Source organism: Oncorhynchus clarkii, unplaced genomic scaffold (assembly GCF_045791955.1).
Source record: "Oncorhynchus clarkii lewisi isolate Uvic-CL-2024 unplaced genomic scaffold, UVic_Ocla_1.0 unplaced_contig_8694_pilon_pilon, whole genome shotgun sequence".
Taxonomy (NCBI): Eukaryota; Metazoa; Chordata; class Actinopteri; order Salmoniformes; family Salmonidae; genus Oncorhynchus; species Oncorhynchus clarkii.
In genome coordinates, this window is record NW_027258687.1 from 6,804 (window position 1) to 33,967 (window position 27,164).

The following is a 27,164-nucleotide window of genomic DNA, read 5'->3' on the forward strand; positions in this document are numbered from 1 at the left end:
CAATCTGACAGGAAGACACATCTACACTTCCTCTCAGCAGGTCTCCCAGAGGACTGTTCTCTGTCAGCTGCTGTAGGAGAGGAGGGAGGGGGAGAGGAGGGAGGGGAAATGGGGGGGAGAGGAGGGAGGGAGAAAGAGAGGGGAGACATGAATGCTAATCGAAAAACCCAACAGCAGCATTTTACATGTTGTTGCTATAAACGATGCTAGAAAATGACAGTCCCTCTCATAGCATAGACTAGTGGCTGTAAAATGTGGATTATTAGCAGGTGGGATTATCTGATGCGTATCCCAGTATGTGTCTACAGGGTAGAGGGCCTTACTGATCTGTCTGGCTCCACAGCTGAAGGACTGATCTCCTCTACATAGTTAGCAGGAAACCACAGCTGCTTCTTCCCACCACAGTCCCCCTTCCACCTGAGTGAGAGTTAAAACACACACACGGAATGGGGTTTACTCTAGAAGGATGTTCTATAACCAACCCCAGATAACTCATGTAGCTCTGTGATGATTTGGATGGTGAACTTGACTTCCTGTGAGTGATGTCACTCACCATCCTCCTTCCTGTTTGTCCACGTTTTGGATGATGGCGTTCTTACTGAAGGACAATTCATCATCCCTCTGGGCCTTGTACTCATACATGGCCTTCACTGTGCACTGCAGGCCGATGTGAAGGAGTTAGGACACACACACACACAATCCTTGCATTGTTACATTTGCAAAGAGAGGGAAGGAGACAGGATGTAAACACACAGGAGATCAGAGAAACGGTGCTGTCTTACCTTGAAGGTGGGCATCTGATTGGCTTCTACGTAGAACCCAGGGTTCCGCCCCTCATACAGAGACCCGTAATCTGGCTCCTGACAAATACATGACAGTTCAGAGGATATCCAACTCACTTACATTGACTACAGCAACAATCATGAACATGAAGCGTGTGTGGTCCACTCACAGCCGTGCCTATCTTCTCCAGCGTCTCCTCATTGATAGGGTAGCGGAGCTTCATCTTACGGTACAACGGGTGTTTCTCGTAGTAACTGATGAGATCCACCAGGCTGTCGAACTCCGACGTCCCCAACACCACTGTCTGGCCCTCCTGTTGCACCCTGCAGTGCTTGATCTTCCCCTCTGCCCTGAGGGGACGTCAACACAGGGTTAAACACACACGTACGTGTCCTGCTGCATGCATTAATCATCAGGTGCTTCACAGCAATCTGAACCCAAACCCCCGTAAAGAAAGAGGACGCCAAGACGAGTGGCAAGAACCCATTGTCATAGAAGATGCTTTTCATTGTAATTAGACCAATAACTGGCCTGTACATTTTCAAAACAACCCAGTCAGTAATGCCAGAGCAGATGCTGTAACGCATGTCTCGAGAGGCCAGGTGGATGGCTGTGTGAGCTATACTAGTGATCTAATAGAGAACACGTGTCTCGAGAGGCCAGGTGGATGGCTGTGTGAGCTATACTAGTGATCTAATAGAGAACACATGTCTCGAGAGGCCAGGTGGATGGCTGTGTGAGCTATACTAGTGATCTAATAGAGAACACGTGTCTCGAGAGGCCAGGTGGATGGCTGTGTGAGCTATACTAGTGATCTAATAGAGAACACGTGTCTCGAGAGGCCAGGTGGATGGCTGTGTGAGCTATACTAGTGATCTAATAGAGAACACGTGTCTCGAGAGGCCAGGTGGATGGCTGTGTGAGCTATACTAGTGATCTAATAGAGAACACGTGTCTCGAGAGGCCAGGTGGATGGCTGTGTGAGCTATACTAGTGATCTAATAGAGAACACATGTCTCGAGAGGCCAGGTGGATGGCTGTGTGAGCTATACTAGTGATCTAATACACGTCTCGAGTTGGTCACTGCTTTGATCTTTGACTACCTGGTGTAAAATACACACACTGTGGTGCTAATAAAATCACATTGTGTGCCTAAGTTGCACTGTGCAGAAATCGCTCAGACATTTCCTGGTTGCAAAAACTCTGAATAGTTCGCCTAATTTCAGTTGTGACAAAATAAACTAGTATAGTGTAGAGAATCATCGTACCGTCTAAACCGCTGTGAAATAGATTTTCCAGAACCAAAAATGTTGTTACAGCTGTTTGAAGCAGGTGTACAAATCCAAAAGTGAAGATACACAAACTAAACTTAAAGGGAAGCATAGAAAGTGCATCTAGAACAGATCTACCACGTCTTAGACTTGCATTCAAGTTGAATAGAGCTATAACTCACATTTCTATGTGAATTTGGTAGGGTTACATAAAGGTTACATAATGGTTACATAATGCCATTACCAATGACATGTTTTAATTTAGAGCCCTTGCCGTCCCATATTACGATTTTGTGGCTTAGTTTGCCAACTGTAGGATAAAAATAATAATAAATGCGCCACCAGTAAATATTTTCAAAACCAGTTACCACTTCCTTTCTCATGAAAATCTTTAATGGGTAGAAGGCATAGAAGCTCGCACTAGGTCACTGTTCTGAGCTAGCTCAGTGCTCTGAACGTCTTGCTTTCATAACAAGTTCTAGCGGGATGGTGAGGCGGTAACGTATGTCAACTTTCCTAACATCAAGTAACTAATACCGGAATGCTGCAATTCACCCATCAGTAACAACCAGAACAAACAATTCTGTCTTTTTGTTTCGTCGTTTGTTTCTATATTTGGGACTCACCTGAAAGAAATGGCAAAGGAGCTTAGCTCTGCCCTTTTTCTGACAAGGAACGCCCCGTCACGTGGAACCCTCATCAGCATGTTCTCGGCGTGGCTCCGAGACAGGTTGGCATGGTACCACCTAGAACATACACTCATACTTACACAGATCCTTTCTACTTTCCTTCCTACCCTCCTCCTCCTTTCATAAAGTCATCACTGACACACATGAGATTGAAATGAATGACTATCTGAAGCCGTGAGAGCTGGACGTACTCTTTGCTTTCGTGGGCGTTGGTCTGGGGCACAGGCTCAGTCAGCTTCATCTCAAACTCGTTACAGCGCAGCGCTACCTGCTGGTAGTGGGTGATGAGGGCGAATAGCGTGTCAAACACCAGGTTGTCTGTCAAGTAGAACTTGGGGCTGCCTGCCTCCTGGCGAGAGTGGATGCGACAGTGCTGCACCCGGCCTGAACGCCTGTGTGGACAGTGAAAGAGAGAGACCAGGTATTGATTTGAAATGAGATGATCCCAGTTACTCAGCCATGTCCCATGCATTAGCAGAGAGACCAGCAGCCTAGCCTACACTGTGACTGGCTACTACAGAAAATCAATAGGACAACAATTTGGATTGATTGACTGTTCAGGTCCAAGGTATAGCAGTGTAGCAAACCTATGGGCACCGTAGATTTGGGGGCTAGCCCTCAAGAACATACAGCACAAGTATTATCTGAACTATGTGATGCAAGCAATGAGGTGGGTGAGGAGACAGAGGGTCATGAGAAGGGGGGTTAGGTAAGTGTGCTAGGAACAGGGATGAGGAGTGGGGTGAGGCAGGTTCAGAGTGAGCTAGGAACAAAGGCGAGGAGAAGGGAGTTAGTAGAGGGTGGGGGTACAGTAGGGGAGATTTACCAGAAGGACAAGGTGTAGTCTCCTACGAACGTCTCACTCTCCCGGACCAGGAAGGACCCGTCGGGAGCGCCCGTCTCAAGACAGTACTCCGACAGCAGCCGCTCAGCTATCTGTCTCCCGTCGCGACCAGCACCCAGCTTCCCATGGAACCACTTCTCTGCTATATGTTGGTCCATACCGTTAGAGACCTAGAAAGACAGAGAGTGCTAGAGTTTAATGTTGGAACTCCTATGGCAGCGTTTCCCCAAACTTGGTCCTGGGGACCTCGAGGGGTGCACATTTTTTTTTTACCCCAACACTACACAGCTGATTCAAATTATCAAAGCTGGATAATTAGTTGAATCAGTTGTGTAGTACTAGGCCAAAAATCTAAAACGTGCACCCCTTGGAGTCCCGAGGACAGAGTTGGGGAAACCCTGTCCTATGGCATTAAGCACCATAAAGTGATGTTCTGTCCTGTATGTACCGCAGAGTGTCTGCTGGCTTTATTTTGCTGTGGTGATGCGCCACTGCAAAATAATTGCCTCTACACAATAAAAAATATGGAACATGAAACTATGTTGAGGAGCATTTTGCCTAGAACATTCCACATGTAATTTATCTGCAAACAAAACAAGTCATTCATAGAAAAAAATAACAACCCCAGAGTAGAAGTTTCTTTACCTAGTCGGCTTGTTGTTGTGTTCTATGCTAGATAAATATTCCTCTCCGTGGCTCATTCATGTTATAAGTGCCATAGGAAGGGAAACATGCATTCTGACAAGCAGTCAATGCACAACAATTATTGCAATTGCGAAAACAGCAGTTTTAATGGCTTTTGTTAAAAAGAGGGGAATCCCAGCTTTCCATTCCTACTTCATTTATTTCTCAACTCCTAAATATGCACAAACTGCACCATTTCAAACCCATGGTTTTTAGCAGAAGCATGGTTAAGCATGTTATGCTCAGCAATTCAGTGAGTGCATAGGGGAGAGTGGGGCTAAATGTAACACCGGTCAATTGTAGGTTGACTTGAGGTACAACGCCTCACTACCTAAAAATGATTTATTTGAATGACTTAAATTGTGATGAGATAATATTTTTGGTTGAGCAAGAGTAGTGGAAACCAGATAACATGTTGGGGGAAAAATTAACACGTAGGCCTAGATTTTATTCCGTGTTGATGCAAGTTTCTTGGGACATAAATGAATCAATATGATAACTAGTTAAGAGAACACATGAGATCTGGCTAATGATTAGCCCAATGGGGTAAATGCAGACATGATTCAGCCTATTTATTTGCACCCCCGACTCCCCCCCCCCACCCCCCCGCAATGCCTTACCTCTCTGTGCTCCTCCTCATCCTCGTTGCCTTGGTTGTTAGATGTCTCCTCCGAGTAGTAGATCTTACTGCTGGTCAGGACAAAGAAGTGAGGGTACCACTCCTGCAGAGAGAGGGGGAGATGGTGTTTGAGTTAGAAAAAGGTGCTTAAAAAAAGGTAACAGTGACAAGAGCTATGGACCATACAACCAAGGCATGTACAGTGAGCTACACAAATATTGGGACAGTGACATTGGTTGTTGTTTTGGCTCTGTACAGTGACTATAAGGTTAAAGTCAGCTTTAATTTGAGGTTTTTTTTATCCACATCTTGTGAAACTTTTTCAAACACTTTTTGTACATAGACACCCCCCCCCCCCCCCCCCCCCCAATGTTTTGGTTGCGTTTCAGATTATTTTGTGCACAATAGAAATTGATGGTAAATAACGTATTGTGTCATTTTGGATTCACTGTTATTGTAAATAAAAATATGTTTCTAAACACTGCTACATTAATGTGGAAGCTACCATGATTACAGATCATTCTGAATGAATCATGATGAGTGAGAAAGTTAGAGGCATAAATAACATGAGAAAAAAACTAAAATGCTTATTAATCAGATTTGATCGTAAAGGTGATACGTCAGTATGTCTTGGGGGTACAATATTTGAGCGTCTAACTTTTTCACAATTCCTTCAGAACTATCTGTAATCATGGTAGCATCCATCCACAAGCACCATGCTCTACCAACTGAGCTACACGGAACTACATTAAACATAGAAGAGTTTAGAAATATATTATATTCTTATTTACAATAAGAGGGGGTTCTACTAAACTATATGGAATTGTTTTAAGGTCATACCAAGGATCATTTAGCTATTGGAGTTTAAGATCCCCTGAAGTATCAAAGAAAAATGTAACACACTGAAAACCAGATTCACTACATGGAACAGATATCAAAAGTTTGTGCTGAAGTGTCTCTCCTATATCTTTTATACATTTTTTTTTTTTACATGTATTCAACCACTACCGTTCAAAAGTTTGGGGCCACTTAGAAATGTCCTTGCCATTGAAAGAAAAGCTAATTCTTTGTCCATTAAATTAACATCAAATTGATCAGAAATACAGTATAGACATTGTTAATGTTGTAAATGACTATTGTAGCTGGAAACAGCAGATTGTTTATGGAATATCTATTTAAGGGTAGCAGGTAGCCTAGTGGTTAGAGCGTTGGGCCAGTAACCGCAAGGTTGCTGGATCAAATCCCCGAGCTGACAAGGTAGAAATCTGTCGTTCTGCCCCGAACAAGGCAGTTCATTGTAAATAATAATTTATTCTTAACTATCTTACCTAGTTAAATAAAAAGGATAAAACATATGCTTGAACCTTTTTATCTAACTAGGTAAGTCAGTTAACTTTTGCAATTATGTTAGCACAGCTGAAAAATGTTGTCCTGATTAAAGCTGCAATAACACTGGCCTTCTTTCGACTAGTTGAGTATCTGGAGCATCAGCATTTGTGGGTTCGATTACAGGCTCAAAATGGCCAGAAACAAAGAACTTTCTTCTGAAACTCATCAGTCTATTGTTATTCTGAGAAATGAAGGCGAGTAATTGACAAGAAACTGAAGATCTCGTACAACGCTGTGTACTACTCCCTTCACAGAAAAGCACAAACTTGCTCTAACCAGAATAGAAAGAGTAGTGGGAGGCCCCAGTACACAACTGAGCAAGAGGACATTTTGAGCCTGTAATCAAACCTTCAAATGCTGATGCTCCAGATACTCAACTAGTATAAAGAAGGCCAGCTGTGCTAACAATAGCAAAATGTGCTTTTCTTAAAAATAAACAAAAACAAGGACATTTCTAAGTGACCCTAAACTTTTGAACGGTAGTGTACATCCATACATTTTTTCAACTGGTACCCGGGGACCTTCAGGTGAGTCTTGAGGCCTGTGGGCATCCTAGAGCAAAATATCCAACATGTACATGTTTGTGAGAGTGTGTAACCCAAAAGGTTTGGACGCTACTGACACAAGTTGGCAGATCAGCTGTACCAACGTCAGACGAGTCTCGACACTTGTGAAGGCCGTGGAGCAAAACACTGTTCGTGAGAGTCATCTTTCCATAGAGGGGTCATAATAGTTCTGTAGGCCAAACCAGTCAGACGCTAAAGATGATTTTGTGAGAAGACCAATTTTTGGGATGTCTCATGGTCTGACAAATACTGCTCTAGCTCTGTCACCTTTTACCACAGATGGGATGTCTCATGGTCTGACAAACACTGCTCTACCTCTGCCACCTTCCACCTCAGCAGGGGAAGTGCGACATATGCAGATGCAGTGGATTGACACGTAAAAAAAAACTGATCTCTAGCTTAAAGTGACATTTATGGAGATTTTACTATGCTTATTTTACTATGTTAATTAGATTTCCGCCAGGGCGCAGACATCGTCCTTATTAATATGGGGTTGGTCCCCCCTTTGCTGCTATAACAGCCTCCACTCTTCTGGGAAGGCTTTCCACTAGATGTTCAAACACTGCTGCGGGAACTTGCTTCCATTTAGGCACAAGAGCATTAGTGAAGGTCTCAGCCAGAACCATGAAAAACATCCCCAGATCCCCATTATTCCTCCTCCACCAAACAGTTCTTGTGCTGACGTTGCTTCCAGAGGCAGTTTGGAGTCTGCAAGTCTGCACTTTAACCTCAGTCATTGTATCATTTAAAATCCCAAGTGCTGGAGTACAGAGTCAAAACAACATGTGTCACTGTCCAACTACTTTTGGAGCTCACTGTAGATAGATAGAAAAAAAGTTATCATCACATGGTTGATGGGGTCCTCCAGGAAGAGAATGCCATTCTTGATGGAGTTGCTGATGTCATTCTCAGAGTAGGGAGTAGAGGTGGACACCTCCTCATAGGCACTGCCCTCTGCTAGCTTCTTATGCTGCACAAGACAGGGAGAGGAAGAGTGATGAGACCGCAGTTGGTTTATAAAGACCTTTAGTAGATGCTCTGATCCACGAGTACATTAAAATGACAACACAAACATCTTTAATTCCAAATCCACATGACCTCTGACCTTGATGAGGATCTTCCTCTTAAGCTGATTGGGTGAGGGCAATCCGTCGGCGGCGATGTCCACAGCCTTGGTAAGCAGCATTTCTCCAAAGACCTTCTTAAAGTAGGTAGCCATGTTCCTCTGCTGGACAATGCTGCAGTGATCCTCTATGGACAGGATGATGGGGTAGCTGGGGAAGGAGTAAGAAGGGGAGAGGGGTCAATGGTCAACAGCACGTCCAAGGTGAAAGGCGTCTTGGAAAGGCCCCCCCTTTGTGAACTTCTCATTTAAATGTCATGTTCTCTTTAGAGGACAGTAGATTACTGAGTATCACTCAAGCATACAAAACACAAAGACTGTGAGCACATGGAGACTCACTCAGACGTCACAAAGGCGTGTTCCTTGATGGTCGCCAGGACATCACAGAACTTAATCTTGGTGGTGAGGGTGTGTCCATGGTAGATGACAGGCATTCCATCTGGACCATCCCAACAGTCCACTGCCAACACACAAACTTTTTTTAATGGCATAGTAGAGATGTCTGGTCTGCATATTTGGTGAGTTGAGTGGGTGTCTGTTAAAAGGGTATGTAGGGAGTAGTAGGCTTTAACCACGTTAGTTAACCTGTTGAGTACACAAACTATAGTTGGTTTATTTTTCATTTACAAGGGCAGCTACACAATCCCAGGATAAGCAGACTACGGTTGGCCATGGTTTTATGTGTAGTATGCTTAGACTAGGCCTCCACAACCAGCCTCAAAATTAAAGATATAGGATCAAAAAATGTGATTGTCATTGAATAAATCATTTTCAAAGAGAGGAAGGGACAGCATCCAGTTCCTTCAGAAAGTATTCATACCACTTGGTACAGCCGGAATTCCAAATTCATAAAATACCTTCTTTATTTCTCTCAACCAGCTACAAACAATAACCCATAATAACAAAGTGAAAACATGATTTTAGCAAATTTATTGAAAATGAAATACAGAAATACCTTATTTACATTAGTATTCACAACCTGAGTCAATACAGGTAAAAAAAAAAAAAGTAAAACACTTGAAAAGTTTGAATTTGTCACATTTTGCAGCAATGACAGCTATGAGTCTTTCTGGGTATGTCTGAGTTCTACACACCTGGATTGTACAATAATTGCCCATTATTATTAGAAAAATTATTCAAGCTCCGTCAAGTTGGTTGTTGATCATTGCTACACCGCTTTTCCAAGTCTTGACATAGATTTAAGCAGATTTAAGTAAAACTTGGCAGCTCAGGAACATTCACTGTCTTCTTGGTAGGCAACTCATCTATCTATCCATCCATTTACACACACACCCCCAAAGGTTTGGACACCTACTCATTCAAGGGTTCTTCTTTATTTGTACTATTTTCGACATTGTATAATAATAGTGATGACATCAAAACTATGAACACATGTAATCATGTAACCAAAAAAAAGTGTTAAATCAAAATAGATTTTTGATTATTCAAAAAGTAACTAATCTTTGCCTTAACAGCTTCGCACAGTCTTCGCATTCTCTCAACCAGCTTCACCTGGAATGCTTTTCCAACAGTCTCGAAAGAGATCCCACAAATGATGAGCACTTGTTGGCTGCTTTTCCTTCACTCTGCAGTCCAACTCATTCCAAACCATCTCAATTGGGTTGAGGTTGTGAAGGCCAGGTCACCTGATGCAGCACACCATCACTCTCCTTCTTGGACAAATAGCCCTGGAGGTGTGCGGGGTCGTTGTCCTGTTGAAAAATAAATGACAGTCCCACTAAGCCCAAACCAGATGGGATGGCATATTGCTGCAGAAACATGTGGTAGCCATGCTGGTTAAGTGCACCTTGAATTCTAAAATAAATCACAGACGGTGTCACCAGCAAAGCCTCCCCACACCATCAAACCTCCTCCTCCATGCTTCATGGTGGGAACTTCACATACAGAGATCATCCGTTCACCTACAACACGTCTCACAAAGACACTGATCAGACCAAATGACAGATTTCCACCAGTCTAAATGTCAATTGTTCATGTTTCTTGGCCCAAGCAAGTCTCTTCCTCCTTCTTGGTATCCTTCAGTAGTGGTTTCTCTGCCGCAATTCCACCATGAGGCCTGATTCACGCAGTCTCCACTGAACAGTTGATGTTGAGATGTGTCTGTTACTTGAACACTTAAATTGCAGCCCAAATAAATGCTTCTGAGGCTGGTAACGAATGAACTTATCCTCTGCAGCAGAGGTAACTCTTCGTTTCCTGTGGCGGTCCACATGAGAGCTGGTTTCATCATAGCGCTTGATGGGTTTTGCAACCGCACTCAAAATAAACTTTCAAAGTTCTTGAAATGTTCTGCAATGACTGACCTTCATGTCTTAAAGTAATGGACCGTCACCTCTCTTTGCTTATTTGAGCTGTTCTTGCCATAATATGGACTTGGTCTTTTACCAAATAGGGGTGGTATAGACAAGATGGCCCTACTTTGTCACAAAACAACTGATTGGCTCAAACGCATTAAGGAAGAAATTCCACAAATTAACAAACCACACTTGCTAATTGAAATGCATTCCAGGTGACTACCTCATGAAGCTGGTTGACAGAATACCAAGAGTGAAAAACTTGTTGGGTGAATTTTGACCCATTCCTCCTGACAGAGCTGGTGTAACTGAGTCAAGTTTGTAGGCATCCTTGCTCACACACACTTTTTCAGTTCTGCCCGGAAATTTTCTATAGGTTTGAGGTCAGGGCTTTGTGATGGCCACTCCAATACCTTGACTTTGTTGTCCTTAAACCATTATGCCACAACTTTGGAAGTATGCTTGGTGTCATCCTCCATTTGGAAGACCCATTTGCAACCAAGCATTAACTTCTTGACTGATGTTTGAGATGGTGCTTCAATATATCCATATATTTTCCTCCCTCGTGATGCCATCTATCTTGTGAAGTGCTCCAGTCCCTCCTGCAGCAAAGCACCCCCACAACCTGATGCTGCCACCCCCATGCTTCACGGTTGGGATGGTGTTCTTCGGCTTGCAAGCCTCCCCCTTTTCCTCCAAACATAACGATGGTCATTATGGCCAAACAGTTCTATTTTTGTTTTATCAGACCAGAGGACATTTCTCCAAAAAGCACAATCTTTGTCCCCATATGCAGTTGCAAACTGTAGTCTGGCTTTTTTATGGCAGTTTTGGCTTCTTCCTTGCTGAGTGGCCTTTCAGGTTATGTCGATATCGGACTCGTTTTACTGTGGACATAGATACTTTTGTACCCGCATCTTCACAAGGTCCCTTGCTGTTGTTCTGGGATTGATTTGCACTTTTCGCACCAAAGTACATTCATCTTTAGGAGACAGAACACGTCTCCTTCCTGAGCGGTATGACGGCTGCGTGGCCCCATGGTGTTTATACTTGCATACTATTGTTTGTACAGATGAACATGGTACCTTCAGGCATTTGGAAATTGCTCCCAAGGATGAACCAGACCTGTGGAGGTCTACAAATTATTTTCTGAGGTCTTGGCTGATTTATTTTGATTTTCCCATGATGTCAAGCAAAGAGGGACTGAGTTTGAAGGTAGGCCTTGAAATTTAGGCTAATTGACAATTTGAGTCAATTGGATATCAGAAGCTTCTATTTTCCAAGCTGTTTAAAAGGCACAGTCAACTTTGTGTATGTAAACTTGTGTTTAAGTTATTATCCTGGTGAAAGGTGAATTTTCTCCAACTGTCTGTTGGAAAACAGACAACCATGTTTCCTCTAGGATATTGCCGGTGCTTAACTATTCAGTTTCTTTTATGCAAAAAATAAATAGTCCTTGCCAATGACAAGCATACCCATAACATAATGCAGCCACTACCTTATGCTTGAAAATATGAAGAGTGGTACTCAGTGATGTGTTGTGTTGGATTTGCACCAAACAAAGTTTTTAAAAAAATATTCCTTTCTTCTGTTGTACTTTAGTGCCTTATTGCAAACAGGATGCATGTTTTGTAATATTTTTATTCTGTACAGGCCTCCTTTACGTTAGTATTGTGGAGTAACTACAATGTTGAGCCATCCTCAGGTTTCTCCCATCACAGCCATGTAACTGTTTTAAAGTCACCATTGGCCTTTTGGTGAAATCCCTGAGCAGTTTCCTTCCTCCCCGGCAACTGAGTTAAGAATGACTATCTTTGTAGTGACTGGGTGTATTGATACACCATCCAAAGTGTCATTAAATAACTTTGCCATGCTCAAAAGGGATATTCAACATCTGCTTTTTAAATTTGGACTCATCTACCAATAGGTGCCATTCTTTGCGAGGCATTAGGAAATTCAATGTTTGACAAAGGGACCGTACCGATAACTGAATGTGTAAGTTAGAGATGAGGTAGCCATTCAAAAATCATGTTAAACACTATTATTGCACACAGAGTGAGTCCATGTAACTTATTTTGTGACTTTTTATTTTATTCAGGCTTGCCATAAAGGGGTTTAATACTTACTGACCCAAGACATTTAATGTTTTCATTTAATTAATTTGTTAAATAATAATTCCACTTTGACATTATGGGGTATTATGTAGGCCAGTGACAACATCTCAACTTTATCCATTTTAAATTCAGGCTGTAACAAAATGTGGAAAAAGTCAAGATGTCTGAATACTTTCTAAAGGCCCTGTGTGTGTGTGTGTGTGTATATAACACACATTAAAAAAAGGGACTTCCTGGTTTAAATCAAGATTAAATATTAAAGTGTCATATGTGCCTTTCTGAATGGAGCAGCAGTGCAGTACGACCATCTCTAAAAATAGTCAGATCCTTTAGAAACCGGTCTGAACAGTGTTCCCTCACTACCAGTGCAGTGATACAGTATACGAAGTGTGTTTGTCATGCAGTCATGCAGATATTGTGGAGAAGAGTGGCTTTAGGTCTGAAAGAAAGTGGGTTATGCAGAGTTAGGTGTGTGTGTGTATATATAATAAACTCACACTCGATGCAGCGGCAGCCCATCCTCAGACAGCGTGCGTACGCTTCCAGGGACGACTCACTAGAAAACTGGTCACCTGTCAGGTAGCTACAAACACACACACGACATCAGATAGTCTACAGAAGCCTCCTTTCCCTTCATCCTGTGTTCTTCACATCCTCTTCCATGTCAGTAGTGAAACATTGAATACAGAATCAAAAAGGTATTTCTGTGTTTGTTGGTTAGCGTAAACACCCCTTTCTCACTTAGCCAGGCAATTCAGACTTTATCAAAGCAACATGGACATTTTCATTCCTCACTTCCAGGAGTATTGTTTCACAGCCAACACAAAAGGTTATCACATTAACCTCTTCTCACCATGTTTTCAATGCGAGGAAAATGACATTTTCCTACACAATCAAAGCCCAGTTCTCATTGTTAAAAAGGAATTGTTAGATAATACCAATTTAATCTGATATACATCAGAACTGTAGAACACAAATCCCCTTGGACTAGGGAAAAATGTCTGGGAAACTCTGCTTTCTCTCTTACCATTCATGTGAAGCCAGCATTAGCACAACACTGATTTCAAATACAGTAATCCATTCTCCCCCCCCACTCCCTCTGTTCTTACGTGTTATGAGATGAGGATATCCAGTAATGAGACAGGGGGTTGTTCATGTCTTCAGGACACACCTGGTCCAGGGCTGAGTCCCAGACGGTGTTCTCTTTGGAAAATAGGTATGTCAGGAACTAGACCGAGGGGGGAGGGAAGACACGCAATCAATATTGGGGTTCTGATGAATACAAAGAGACAGTCCAATGAAGAGCACTACCATGTGAAAACCAGGCACCCTTTGTGATTGTGTTCAACTGAAAGTCAGAGTTTTCTACTAATCACAGGCCCAGACATATGAAGTGTACCATCCTGTAGGTAGACACTAGAGGCACTTCCTTTGTCAGACAAGTTTGACAATAACTAATGTCTCATTTCCACAGAACTCAGGCACATTCATGTCACCAGCAAGATGTGGGTGTTCTATTCCAAATTAAGTTATATAATGTGAAATGAAATTTTATTGGTCACATACACATATTTAGCAGATGTTATTGCGGGTGTAGTGAAATGATTGTGTTCCTAGCTCCAATAGTGCAGTAGTATCTAACAATTCACAACAATACACACTAATCTACAAGTAAAATAATGGAATTAAGAAATATATAAATATTAGGACGAGCAATGTCTGTTGGATGTACTCTCACCACTGTGTAACATGAAAATGGTTAATCATAGTGGTACTTTTATTTTATTGCCTAGGAGTGAGAAAGAGAGGAGGGGGTGTGTATCCCTAGTTAGACGGGTTGTTAACAATGTTCTCTAGTTCTGGGATTTCAGAGGCTAGGGGACAAGCTTAAGAGTGAGAAGGTACCTCATCTTGGTGGAAGAAGGGTTGTTCCACCTCCCTCAGTGGGTCCTTCAGGTACCCAAACATAAACTCCTGCACCTTATTGTTGTCAGTGGCCCACAGCTCCTACGAACACACACAACACATTGCGTTATTCAGGTCATTTGATTTCCTTGTGTATTAACACGTAACACCTTTAAAAAATAACTAGTTACTAAAGTGTACGACAAGTCAAGCGTTGTGTTGTACCGAATCCCTAGGAACTTAGATAGCATTATCATCTATATCATCCAGTATACCTTCTGGGCCTCCAGAAGGAAAGTCTTGAAGTCTTCTAGTAAGATCTTCTGCTCTGGTCTCTCAATGAACCTGACAGAGGGAGAGAGGTGTTACACAACTCACATCTACAGTATAACATGATGCTCAGGCTGGGTGTGTGAGTATCTACCTCTGTAGAAAAGGAATCTCCATCTGAAAGACAAAAGTAAAGAAAATTATTTAACACAATAAACCTTGTCGTTTCAGTATGACAAGACAGCTCCCGTCTGTCTGCCTGCCTGCTGGGCCTAACGGTTCCTACCAGAGGCTCTGTGGGTTTTAACAGGCCTCTTGATTCGGGAGCCATTTGAGAAGCAGACAGACAGAGAGAGGGGGTGAGAGATATGGCTGAAGATGACTTACAGCTTTCTGGGCGTCAAACATCAGGCTGCGATAGAGCTGGGAAAACTGGCTGAAGGACACGTCTCCATTCCTCAACTCCGAGTCCTGAGAGAAAGAGTGAGAGGAGAGGGGGCAATGTTGCCACAGGGTTAGGATGACACTGGAAACACACACACTGGTGGGGAGGGGGTATTAGGGAAATGTGATGAGTGTGAGGATGTTACCGGAAGTTTCTCTCTGAGGAACTTCATGTTGGGGACCCTGTAGTTAACCTGGCACAGCATGCTCTTCAGATCCTTACAGGATATCCTAAAATACACACAACGCCAAACACACAAATGAAGATGTTCACACACACACTTCTGGAAGAGTACCATGTCGTGACTTCACCTCAGGACTACTTAGAGGAAGCTGCTTCTGAATGGGGAGGGGGGGGTGCTCACACACACACAAACACCAGGAAGCTGTGCAGGTCTGTGGCTGAAAGGTTAGTTCCTTCACACCTCCACATCACGTACACACACCAACCAGAGCTGGTAGGAAGCTTCTTCAAAAACTATTAAGCTGTGCTCATTCCCTAATTGTGCATACAGTACATTTGGAAAGTATACAGACCCCTTCCCTTTTTCCACATTTTGTTACGTTACATCCTTATTCTAAAACTGATTAAATAAAAACATTTCCTCATCAATCTTCACACAATACCCCATAATGACAAAGCGAAAACAGGTTTTTAGAAAATGTTGCACATTTATTACAAATGAAACAGAAAACACTTATTTACACAAGTATTCACACAAGTATTCAGACCCTTTGCTATGAGACTCGAAATTGAGCTCAGGTGAATCCAGTCTCCATTGATCATCCTTGAGATGTTTCTACAACTTGATTGGAGTCCACCTGTAGTAAATTCAATTGATTGGAAATTATTTGGAAAGGCACACACCTGTCTATATAAGGTCCCACAGTTGACAGTAAATGTTAGAGCAAAAACCAAGCCATGAGGTCGAAGGAATTGTCCATAGAGCTCTGAGACAGGATTGTGTTGAGGCACAGATCTGGGGAAGGATACTAAAACATTTCTGCAGCATTGAAGGTCCCCAAGAACACAGTGGCCTCTATCATTCTTCAATGGAAGTGTGGAACCACCAAGACTCTTCCTAGAGTTGGCCGGCTGGCCAAACTGAGCAATCGGTGGAGAAGGACCTTAGTCAGGGAGGTGACCAAGACCCAGATGGTCACTCTGACAGAGCTCCTCTGTGGAAGTGGGAAAAACTTCCAGAAGAACAACCATCTCTGCAGCACCACCAATCAGGCCTTTCTGGTAGAGTGGCCAGACGGAAGCCACTCCTCAGTAAAAAGGCACATGACAGCCCGTTTGGAGTTTGCCAAAAGGCACCTGAAGGACTCTCAGACCATGAGAAACAAGATTCTCTGGTCTGATGAAACCAAGATTGAACTATTTGGCCTGAATGCCAAGCGTCACATCTGAAGGAAACCTGGCACCATCCCTACGGTGAAGCATGGTGGTGGCAGCATCATGCTGTGGGGATGTTTTTCAGCGGCAGGGACTGGGGGACTAGTCACGATTGAGGGAAAGATGATCGGAGCAAAGTACAGAGAGAGATCCTTGATGAAGTCCTGAGCACGCTGGAGCAGGTTCTCAGACTGGGGCGAAGGTTCAGCTTCCAACAGGACAACAACTCTAAGCACACAGCCAAAACAACACAGGAGTGGCTTCGGGAACATGTCTCTGAATGTCCCCGAGTGGCCCAGCCAGAGCCTGGACTTGAACCCGATTTAACAATTCTGGAGACTTGAAAATAGCTGTGCAGCGACGCTCCCCATCCAACCTGACAGAGCTTGAGAGGATCTGCAGAGAAGAACGGGAGAGACTCTCCAAATACACGTGTGCCCAGCTTGTAGCGTCACAACCAATGAAGACTCGAGGCTTTAATCGCTGCCAAAGGTCCTTCAACAAAGTACTGAGTACAGGGCCTGAATACTTATGGAAATGTTATTACGTTGTTTATTTTTTAAATTGCAAACATTTCTAAAAACGTATTTTTGTTTTGTCATTATGGGTTATTGTGTAGATGGATGAGAAAAAAATAACAATTGTATCAATTTTAGAATAAAGCTGTAACGTAACAAAATGTGGAAAAATAATACTTTCCGCATGCATTGTTTGGTTTTACTTTCATCCCTAGTCTGTCCAAAATGCCTCTGGCTGGCCTATACTGCTATTTGCTACAGCAGGTAGCTAGTCATACTGGTCTAAATTATTGATAATACACTAACCCAAATGTACCAAGTCTCTGAAAGAAAAGCATTATTGCTCTCCATTATCTTCAAGCTGATGCAATGCTTTTTCAATCATTTACAGTGCCTTGAGAAAGTATTCAGAACCCTCGACTTAATTCACATTTTGTTAGGTTACAGCCGTATTATAAAAGGTATTAAATTGTTGTTTTTCATCAATCTACACACAATACACACAAGGAGCGGCGGACTATGTATTTTTGTAAATAACAGCTGGTGCACGATATCTAAGGAAGTAGAAGTAGAAGAAGGAGGTAGAGTATCTCATGATAAACTCTCTCGGTAGGTAGTGTTGTCTACAGGTTATCTGTATTCTCCAAAGCAGTTTACATACCACCACAGTCAGAGGCTGGCACTAAGACAGCATTGAATGAGCTGTATTCCGCCATAAGCAAACAAGAAAACGCTCACCCAGAGGCAGCGCTCCTAGTAGCCGGGGACTTTAAAACAGGGAAACTTAAATCCATTTTACCAAATTTATATCAGCATGTTAAATGTGCAACCAGAGGAAACAGAACTCTGAACCACTTATACTCCACACACAGAAACTCATACAGAGCTCTCCCTTGCCCTCCAATTGGCAAATTAGACCATTCTATTCTCCTGATTCCTGCTTACAAGTGAAAATTAGATTAATAAAAAAGTGGTCTGATGAAACAGATGCTAAGCTACAGGACTTTTTTGCTAGCACTGACTGAAATTTGTTCCCGGGATTCCTCCGATGGCATTGAGGAGAACACCACATCAGTCATTGGCTTCATCAATAAGTGCATCGACGACGTCGTCCCCACAGTGACCGTACATACATATCCATGGCTTCTGGTTGGGGTTACAGGCAGCATCCGCACTGAGCTAAAGGCTAGAGCTGCAGCTTTCAAGAAGCAGGACTCTAACCCGGAAGCTTATAAGAAATCCCGCTATGCCCTCCGACGAACCATCAAACAGGCAAAGCGTCAATACAGGACTGAGATTGTACTACACCGGCCCTGACACTCGTTGGATGTGGCAGGGCTTGCAAACCATTACAGGCTACAAAAGGAAAGCACAGCTGAGAGCTGCCCAGCTACACAAGCCAACCAGGCGAGCTAAACTACTTCTATGCTCGCATTGAGGCAAATAAAACTGAAACATGCATGAGAGCACCAGCTGTTCCCAGAAGACTGTGTGATCACGCTCTACGCAGCAGATGTGAGTAAGACCTTTAAACAGGTCAACATTCACAAGGCCGCAGGGCCAGACGGATTACCAGGACGTGTACTGCGAGCATGCGCTGACCAAATGGCAAGTGTCTTCACTGACATTTTCAACCTCTCCGAGTCTGTAATACTAACATGTTTTAAACAGACCACCATAGTGCCTGTGCCCAAGAACACCAAGGTAACCTGGATAAATGACTACCGACCCGTAGCACTCACATCAGTAGCCATGAAGTGCTTTGAAAGGCTGGTTTCATCCCAGAAACCCTGCCTACCCACTCCAATTTGTGAACCGCCGCAACAGATCCACAGATGATGCAATCTCTATTGCACTCCACACTGCCCTTTCCCACCTGGACAAAAGGAACACCTATGTGAGAATGTTATTCATTGACTACAGCTCAGTGTTCAACACCAGCGCCCTCAAAGCTCATCAATAAGCTAAGGACCCTGGGACTAAACACCTCCCTCTGCAACTGGATCCTGGACTTCCTGACGTGCCACCCCCAGGTGGTGAAGGTAGGTAACAACATCTGCCACGCTGATCCTCAATACAGGGGCCCCTCATGGGTGCGTGCACAGTCCCCTCCTGTTCACTCATGACTGCACGGCCAGGCACGACTCCAACACCATCATTAAGTTTGCCAATGACACAGTGTGCTCATTCCTGATCACCGACAACGACGAGACAGCCTATAGGGAGGTGGTCAGACCTGACCGTGTGGTGCCAGGACAACAACCTCTCCCTCAATGTGATCAAGACAAAGGAGATGATTGTTGACTACGAGAAAAATAGGACTAGGCACACCCCCATTCTCATCTACAGGGCTACAGTGGTGCAGGTTGAGAGCTTCAAATTCCTTGGTGTCCACATCACCAACAAACTAACATGGTCCAAGCACACCAAGACAGTCGTGAATAGGCCACGACAAAACCTATTCCCCCTCAGGAGACTGAAAAGATTTGGCATGGGCAAGTCTAGGTCCAAGAGGATTCTAAACAGCTTCTACCCCCCAGCCATAAGACTCCTGAACAGCTAGTAAAATGGCTACCCAGACTATTTGCATTGCACCCTCTCCACACCACTGCTACTCTCTGTTGTCATTTATTAAAGTAACTATGCATAGCACTACCTACATGTACATACTACCTCAACCAACCGGTGCCCCCGCGCACATTGACTATGTATCGGTACCCCCCTGTATATAATCTCACTATGGTTATTTTACTGCTGCTCTTTAATTAAATGTTACTTTAATCTCTTATCTGTATTTTTTTTAACAGCATTGTTAGTTAGGGGCTCGTAAGTAAGCATTTCACTGTAAGGTCAACACTTGTTGAATTCACCGCATGTGACTAATACCATTTCATTTGAATACCCCAGAATGACAAAGCAAAAACAGGTTGGCATTTTTGCTCATTTATAAAAAATTGAAATATATTTACATAAGTATTCAGACCCTTTACTCAGTACTTTGAAACACCCAGAGTCTTCTTGGGTATGATGCTACAAGCTTGGCCCATCTGTATTTGGGGAGACTCTCCCATTCTTCTCTGCTGATCCTCTCGAGCTCTGTCAGGTTGGATGGGGAGCGATGCTGCACAGCTATTTTCAGGTCTCTCCAGAGATGTTAGATCGGGTTTAAGTCCGGGCTCTGGCTGGGCATTCAGAGACTTGTCCCGAACCCAGGTTTTTAATCAAGGATCTCTGTACTTTGCCTCAATCCTGACTAGTCTCCCAGTCCCTGCTGCTGAAAAACATCCCCACAGCATGTTGCTGTCACCACCAAGCTTCACCGTAGGGATGGTGCCAGGTTTCCTCCAGATGTGACGCTTGGCATTCAGCCAAAGAGTTAATTTTTGGTTTCATCAGACCAGAGAATCTTGTTTCTCATGGTCTGAGAGTCTTTAGGTGCCTTTTGGCCTCCCTGACCAAGACCCTTCTCCCCGATTGCTCAATTGGCCCAGTTAGCCAGCTCTAGGAAGAGTCTTGGTGGTTCCAAACTTCATTTATAAATAATGGAGGCCACTGTGTTCTTGGGGACCTTCAATGCTGCAGAAATGTTTTGTTACCCTTCCCCAGATATGTGCCTTGACAAAATCCTGTCTCAGAGCTCTACAGACAATTCCTTTGATCTCATGGGTTGGTTTTTGCTCTGACCTGCACTGTCAACTGTGGGACCTTACATAGACAGGTGTGTACCTGTCCAAATCATGTCCAGTCAATTGAATTTAACACAGGTGGACTCCAATCAAGGATCTCAAGGATGATCAATGGAAACATACACCCGAGCTCAATTTCGAGGCTCATAGCAAATGGTCTGAATACTTGTGTAAAGCTATTTCTGTTTTACATTTTTTATACATTTGAAAAAAATTCTGAAAACCTGTTTCACTTGGTCATTATGGGGTATTGTGTGTAGATTGCTGAGTATAAATAAATATATTAATCCATTTTATAATAAGGTTGTAACATAACAAAATGTGGAAAAAGTCAAGGGGTCTGAATACTTTTCGATGGTACTGTATTTAGTTTATATCCACAAAAAAGCACTGATTTATTTAACTTACTTGTCTTCTCTGTTGCGATCTACGGCATAAAACTGCTTCCGTAACCACCTGGGTGAAAAAAAAGAGTTACATTGAAGAATGAGTCTTCGACACCGAAAGTGCTGTGATAGCCATTTGCAACGTACCATCAAGTGATGCCCACTCAGCCTACCCAACCGAATAAAGGTGTACCTCTCTATCTGTAAAGGGGTGGGGGATTTGAGTGTGTCTGCCACCAGCCAGGTCAGCCCCTTCACCCACATGGTCATCTCCTCATCAGACGTCGCTGGGGAGAGGGGTCAAAGGTTAGGCGTCAAAGTCCTGACATTCAAGTTCCATATTATGGTATGGGTGCGTCTCTACCTGACAAAACGCAAGGCTTTGGAAGCTGTGTATTTAGTATTTACCTGCTAGGCTGAGTGCTTTGAGGCGGAACTCAGTGCCGTGTAGGATGACGAAGCAGTGAGCCTGGTCTAGTCGTGCTGTAGAGTCCTCCACATAGCGCTCAAAGTCCCGAGACTTCTGGCCCGCTCGGATCTCCTTTATCTCTCGGATATCAACTGGAGGGGGGACAGATACAGGGGTCAGCCAAGTCACTCCAACATGAAACAGTCTGTTAAGGTTAGCTAAACTGTATCCACCAATCACATTTAGTTTGCACATTGTCAAGCAGAGCAGAGTGTTACAAATGCATGACATATTAAGACACTGCTCTTAAGTCCAGCCACACTGTTGCAACAGACTGGCCAAGGGACAGACCTTCAGAGGACCACAACCTCAAGACACACACACACACACACACACACACACACACACACACACACACACACACACACACACACACACACACACACACACAATAAGGGCCGACCGGGCCTCAGAGGAGACAGAACAGGAGCTTTCCTTTTCTGCCTTGCAGGTGGTGATCAAAAGCCAAGGAACAGAAACCTGAATAGCCCAATTCAGTGCATGTTTCAGGGCATACACTGCATACCTTGAACTTCGTCATAAATCATGTCAATGGGAGATTTGCGCAAGACATCTAGTTACTGTAGAAATGTGCATCTCAAGTTCTGATTTGGCCAGAAGAATGAGCTGTAAAGCATATGGAGAGTTGAAGTCACGGACAGTGGCAAAGTGGGATTGTGTTAGTGACAGTGTTGAGGTACACCGATTGTCCTGGTGCAGTTAGTTCGGCATTAAGATAGTCACACACACACAGCATAGCTCTGCTCCTGCTCCTCTTCCTGCCCTAAACCACACATCCTGTGCTGCTCTGCCGCCTACACTGTCTGTGCGCCTGTGTGTGCGTATGTACCCACCTTCTTTCATCTCGAAGAATCTCTCACACACAAAACGCACATCTACTTTGCATCACATGCATCTATGCAGCCGACTTCCGTTGAGACTAAGTCAATCTGACAGGTTGATATTCGAGAGAACATGTAAGTCAGTCTAAATATTTGCAGAGTTATTGTGAAGCTCCAGGAAATAAGAGCTGGCCAGAGGTGTGACCTTACACAGGGAGAGGAGAGGAGGCATCCTGACTAACATACCAACACGTCTCTCCCTGTTTGCTCTTCATTTTACTTCCCTCTACCCCATTAACCTTTCTCTCATTGGCTCACAACTATCTTTGTTGACTTTAGGGATAATATGCACATTTGAGGATGAAAGCATGGGAGAATAACAACAAACTACACTGAAGTGTAGTTTGTTTTGAAGTGTTAGAGCAGAGCTGTTGAACTTTGAACAAACTAATTGGCCAATGCACAGTCAACCATGATGTAGGCTATATTTGACTGTGGTCTTGCAGAGGTTGTCCTTTTTCATTAGACTTGTGTTTCTGAAAGGATGGAAAATCCTAGTTCAAGGCATGCCATTGGCCTTCATATACTGACTGACAGTTTCCACAGAGGTGTGCAGGTGCCTTTGCTGGAACAGACACACCTCTCTCTCAAATCTGAGACAGTTTCAGTGTGTCTAAATATCTCCCACTCCCCCCAAAAAAAGAGTATTCGCCAGAATCTCACCACAACATTTACACTTATCAGAAGATCTTATCCAATGTGACAGCTACAATAACGTTCAAAAGGAAGCTCATGGTCCACACAGAATGGAACCAGGCCAGCCTGCATGTCTGCAGTTACTGGGTCTCGGATTCTGTTGTGTGCCGTCACTGATGTAGCCACCTCATCAACGCCTTTATCCATGTCTCGTAAACCCTCTTTCCTATAGTGGGATTCTAATGGGACTGATTTGTGCTTACTAAACAAGGGCATGGAGATATCTAGATATCTGGGGGAATAATTGGGTCCTGCGTGTCTCGATTCTCTCTCTCTGCCTTCAGGCTTGTCGGCACAAATGAGAACCTATGTTGTTCACATTCTCAGATCACACTGAGTGCAAGTGCCAGTGCTCGGACTACATTCTGCCAACACTGGGATTTTAGTCTTAGTGACACTTGCTAAACCAGCAAGTCTTACAACATACAAGTGCCATGTTAAGAAATCCCAGTAACACCTGTTCAAACAAGAGTTTAGATTTGTCAAACAGGCTTACCTTACTGCATGTTCCTGGCTGGCTGAGAGTATAAAGACATACTGTCTACTACTACACCAAAACCCAGATGTTTGTGTGTTGATGCAAGCTATGACTGTGGTTAGATAAAGGCGCAAACACACACCAGGCCTGGTGTGTTTGAGATGAGGTGGTCACCTGCTTGATGTGTGTTTGGGACAGGACCGTCTCGGCCACACTGACATTTCTCTGTCGGTTCCGTCTAGAATTTTCGCGGTGCACTTAGACCTAAGCTGTGGTCTTCGCCTGAGATTCAGTCAAGGGTAGGCGGGGAGGGTGGGGAAAGCAACAGTGAGGCGGCTGGGTTAGGGTTTGACAGGTTACTGAACCAACCAAAACGTTATGTCCGTTAGTCCAGTCCTTCACTCCTGTGAGGTCAGTGTACATCAAATAAGTGAACTGCTGTTCACCAGTTACAATTTGAATACTACTACATCACTTATGATATGCCAAATGTTTATCAGGGGACCAAAAGCACACCAATCACTAAGGAGGTATTGACACGTTGACTAGGTACAGGTAGTCCTTGTAAATGTAATTTATTTTCTTACTTTTTAACTCTGCATTGTTGGGAAAGGGCTGTAAAGTAAGCATTTCACAGTAAAGTCTATACCTGTTGTATTCGGGACATTTGACAAATACAATTAGATTTGTATTCAATTCAAGTGACATTTGATAATTTACTAGGGAGAATTATCTACATACAGCAGGTAACTGGACATCATCTTTATTTCCTCTCAGAGGCAACCAGCAAGCATCAAAACTGCTGAGTCAGTGGTGATGTGAGAGACCCACTGATCTCCCCGTCATCGATAGGACGGAAGACTAAAATGGCACTGATTCTTTCCCAAATGATCCCACACTTCCAGTAAAAACTATCCATTCTATTTTTAAGGAGACGCATTCGCCAATATCGTCTCACTCGCAAAGAGTAGGATATTATATGACGACGTTGTCAGGTACCGAAACTCCTCCATGGAGTTGAGCAAAGACTAAAGTTTCCTAAATTAACCCCCGACTCCTTAAAGTTGCTATGAATCCATGTAAAACTGTTTAGCTGTGTTTGTTGTTGCGTGCCTTCATTAGTTTCCTGAAATCCATGTTTTAATAAAATGTCATGCGCTGTGCACATTGAATCTCATGTAAACCAGTCAGTCGTTGGATGTAGCAATAACATTAACGTTTTATTATTGTAAGTATGGATTTAAGCAAACAAAGGACAACCATAGGTACATGGTGGGGGGGGGGGTCGTTTAAACCCTTTTTCCTTTCTCCTTGGCTGCATCCGGAGCAGAGTACAGCTGTGTGAGAGGCATCCTGCTACCCGGGAGACCGTTCTGAGTGAGGGGCGCACGCACAAGGCTCCCTTCACGAAAACACACAGGGCCTGTGATGAATTTGACACTTCTATCCAGCATGCGTTTCTACACTTTATTTAACACTGGGACAAGATTATATGTAGGTCATGTTCAAATGGGGCCAAATAAGGATGTTTCAATAGGCTATAGGCCCCACTTTTTGGCTTTGCTCTGGCCTCGTGCGACATGGTTTTTCCATTATCTGAACACTGAACACGCTTCAAATCCCATAATTGCTTCATAATAGTACTAACAAATACGCAATTTCGTAATTGTACACGTCTAATCACAAGCTACTGGACAAAATGACATGGCAAGTGTTTTGTTATCGTGTGACACTCGTGCGTCTCGCAGCTTTGCTGTTTTGTAAAAACATTCCTGTTTATGACAGCAGGTAAACAGACCGCTTTGGCATCATATTCTCCTGTCAGAACATATTCTGTGCGACAGTGACGACAGTGTGATCAAATATTTTTGGGACAAAGATAGGCCTAAATTGTATTCATTGGATGAAACAGAATATCATGCAGCCTATGCATTGCGCACGTTTTCTAATGCGAGAGCCATACTCACTTTCTCCCTCTATTTTATCCGTGCCTCGGGTCCAGATAATTGTCCTCGTCTCAAGTTTGACCTGAAATGTCCTTCTCTCAGGTCGCTGGGACTTTTTGGAGTAAAACAAAGTCAACACGGTCCCCAATTCCAGATCCCGGTAAAGATTGTTCATCTCGGTGTCACTCTCAATCCACTGAATGGGTCCGTTGGAAAAGAAGCCCGAGGTCCCAGCCATGTTCACTTCCCCTGTTTGTTGTCCTTTTCCTTTCAGAACAATCTCCACAGCCCTGGGCGAGACAGAGACAGGGATACCTACAGAACAGGGGGAAAACCCATGAAAACCTATTCTCTGGAGTTGATCATCTATTTGGCTAAGGTCTGTCAAACTTGCATATTGCCTTACTGTTAGAAATATGGCTAGGTGAGTTTAGGTGTAGGCCTAAACCTATGTTATTAGGGTAATATGTTGTGCAATAGTCTTCGCTATGATGCTACATATTTTGTGCAGTAGGCCTACAGGTGCTGGACTGAGAAAATGACAGACGTGCACCAATCAACTCCAGCTGATCACACACTGGTATGGGAATATACAAACCGATTTACATCATTTACAACACTTTTCTCACGAAGATAATACATGGAAATCCACAGGTTAACTGTAATCCGCGGCACATTTAAATAGAATAGATAGGCCAGTTTGAGGGATCAAATCCTATTAGCTAAATGGAATGTTTCCTTCCCAAGCTACCCATAAACTTTATTTCCATGGGCCCAGATTCTGCTCGTTTTGTAACAAGCAATACAAAATAACATTCGTTGCGAAAGGGAGAGCGGATACACTGCGAGGCAAGGAATTCCGTGCTACATTTTCCTAAAGGCGAGGGTGGTGGGCAGTTGTTCGGCCAAGGAAGAATGGCTGATTTCAACGCAGACAAACCCAGTTAGCTATCGCCATAGCCTTTATTTTAGGTCACCCTTCTAGTACCCTTCGTCTTACCGTCTCAAAATCCAACTGGAACACGCGAGCAGCGCAACAATAGCAGAACAACACCTCGGTATATCGCCGCAATCACGGCCCCGCTCATCTCCGCCGGTCCAACTTCGGCTGTCCTCCCGTCTTCCCCTTTTTCGTGATTATATCATTGTGGTCCCAACAGTGTGCGTACGCTTCAGTCGTGAGGAGAAAGATCCCTTTTCCTTTTGCGTCCTGTCACAGTTCCCCATCGACGGAGAGAGCCATAAGCAAGTTTTGTCTGTATCATGCACGGCTCGGGCCCTTCCCCCATCCGACCCCTCTGTACAACAAAGCATCGGATAGATCGGTCTCTTAAAGATACAGCACTTACTTTTCCACCCCTCAGTCTACTTTGTTTTCATAATTATCTGTTACTATAAGTAGGCTAACTAAGCATAGCTAATTATTGCGCGCCTTTGGTCAGTGTCAGTGAGAACTAAAAGTTCCGTCAGAAAGTATTCAAACCCCTCGACTTTATTCACATTTTGTTATTACAGCCTGAATTTAAAATGGATTAAATTGAGATTTTGTGTCACTGGCCTACACACAATACCACATAATATCAAAGTGGAATTATCTATTTAGACATTTTTACAATCTCATAAATATGTATTGAGTCAGTAAGTACTCAACCCCTTTGTTATGCCAAG

General features: G+C 43.5%; 1 protein-coding gene across 1 annotated transcript; it reads right to left on the reverse strand.

Annotated features, from left to right (window-relative positions):
- On the reverse strand, window positions 1-26,774 carry LOC139398197 (1-phosphatidylinositol 4,5-bisphosphate phosphodiesterase gamma-1-like; the record flags this gene model as incomplete). The annotated part of the gene is made up of 24 exons (XM_071144318.1): window positions 26,497-26,774; window positions 25,518-25,811; window positions 21,414-21,566; window positions 21,199-21,292; window positions 21,028-21,075; window positions 15,163-15,247; window positions 14,960-15,043; window positions 14,727-14,749; window positions 14,578-14,647; window positions 14,303-14,404; window positions 13,507-13,625; window positions 12,895-12,980; window positions 8,308-8,428; window positions 7,951-8,119; window positions 7,693-7,815; window positions 4,892-4,993; window positions 3,570-3,757; window positions 2,935-3,135; window positions 2,681-2,800; window positions 953-1,133; window positions 783-860; window positions 554-657; window positions 324-417; window positions 1-70 (listed from the first exon to the last, which is right to left on the reverse strand). Coding segments are annotated over exons 2-24 (2,632 nt in total), but the record flags the coding sequence as incomplete, so codon positions are not given.
- Window positions 26,775-27,164: the final 390 nt, after the last annotated feature.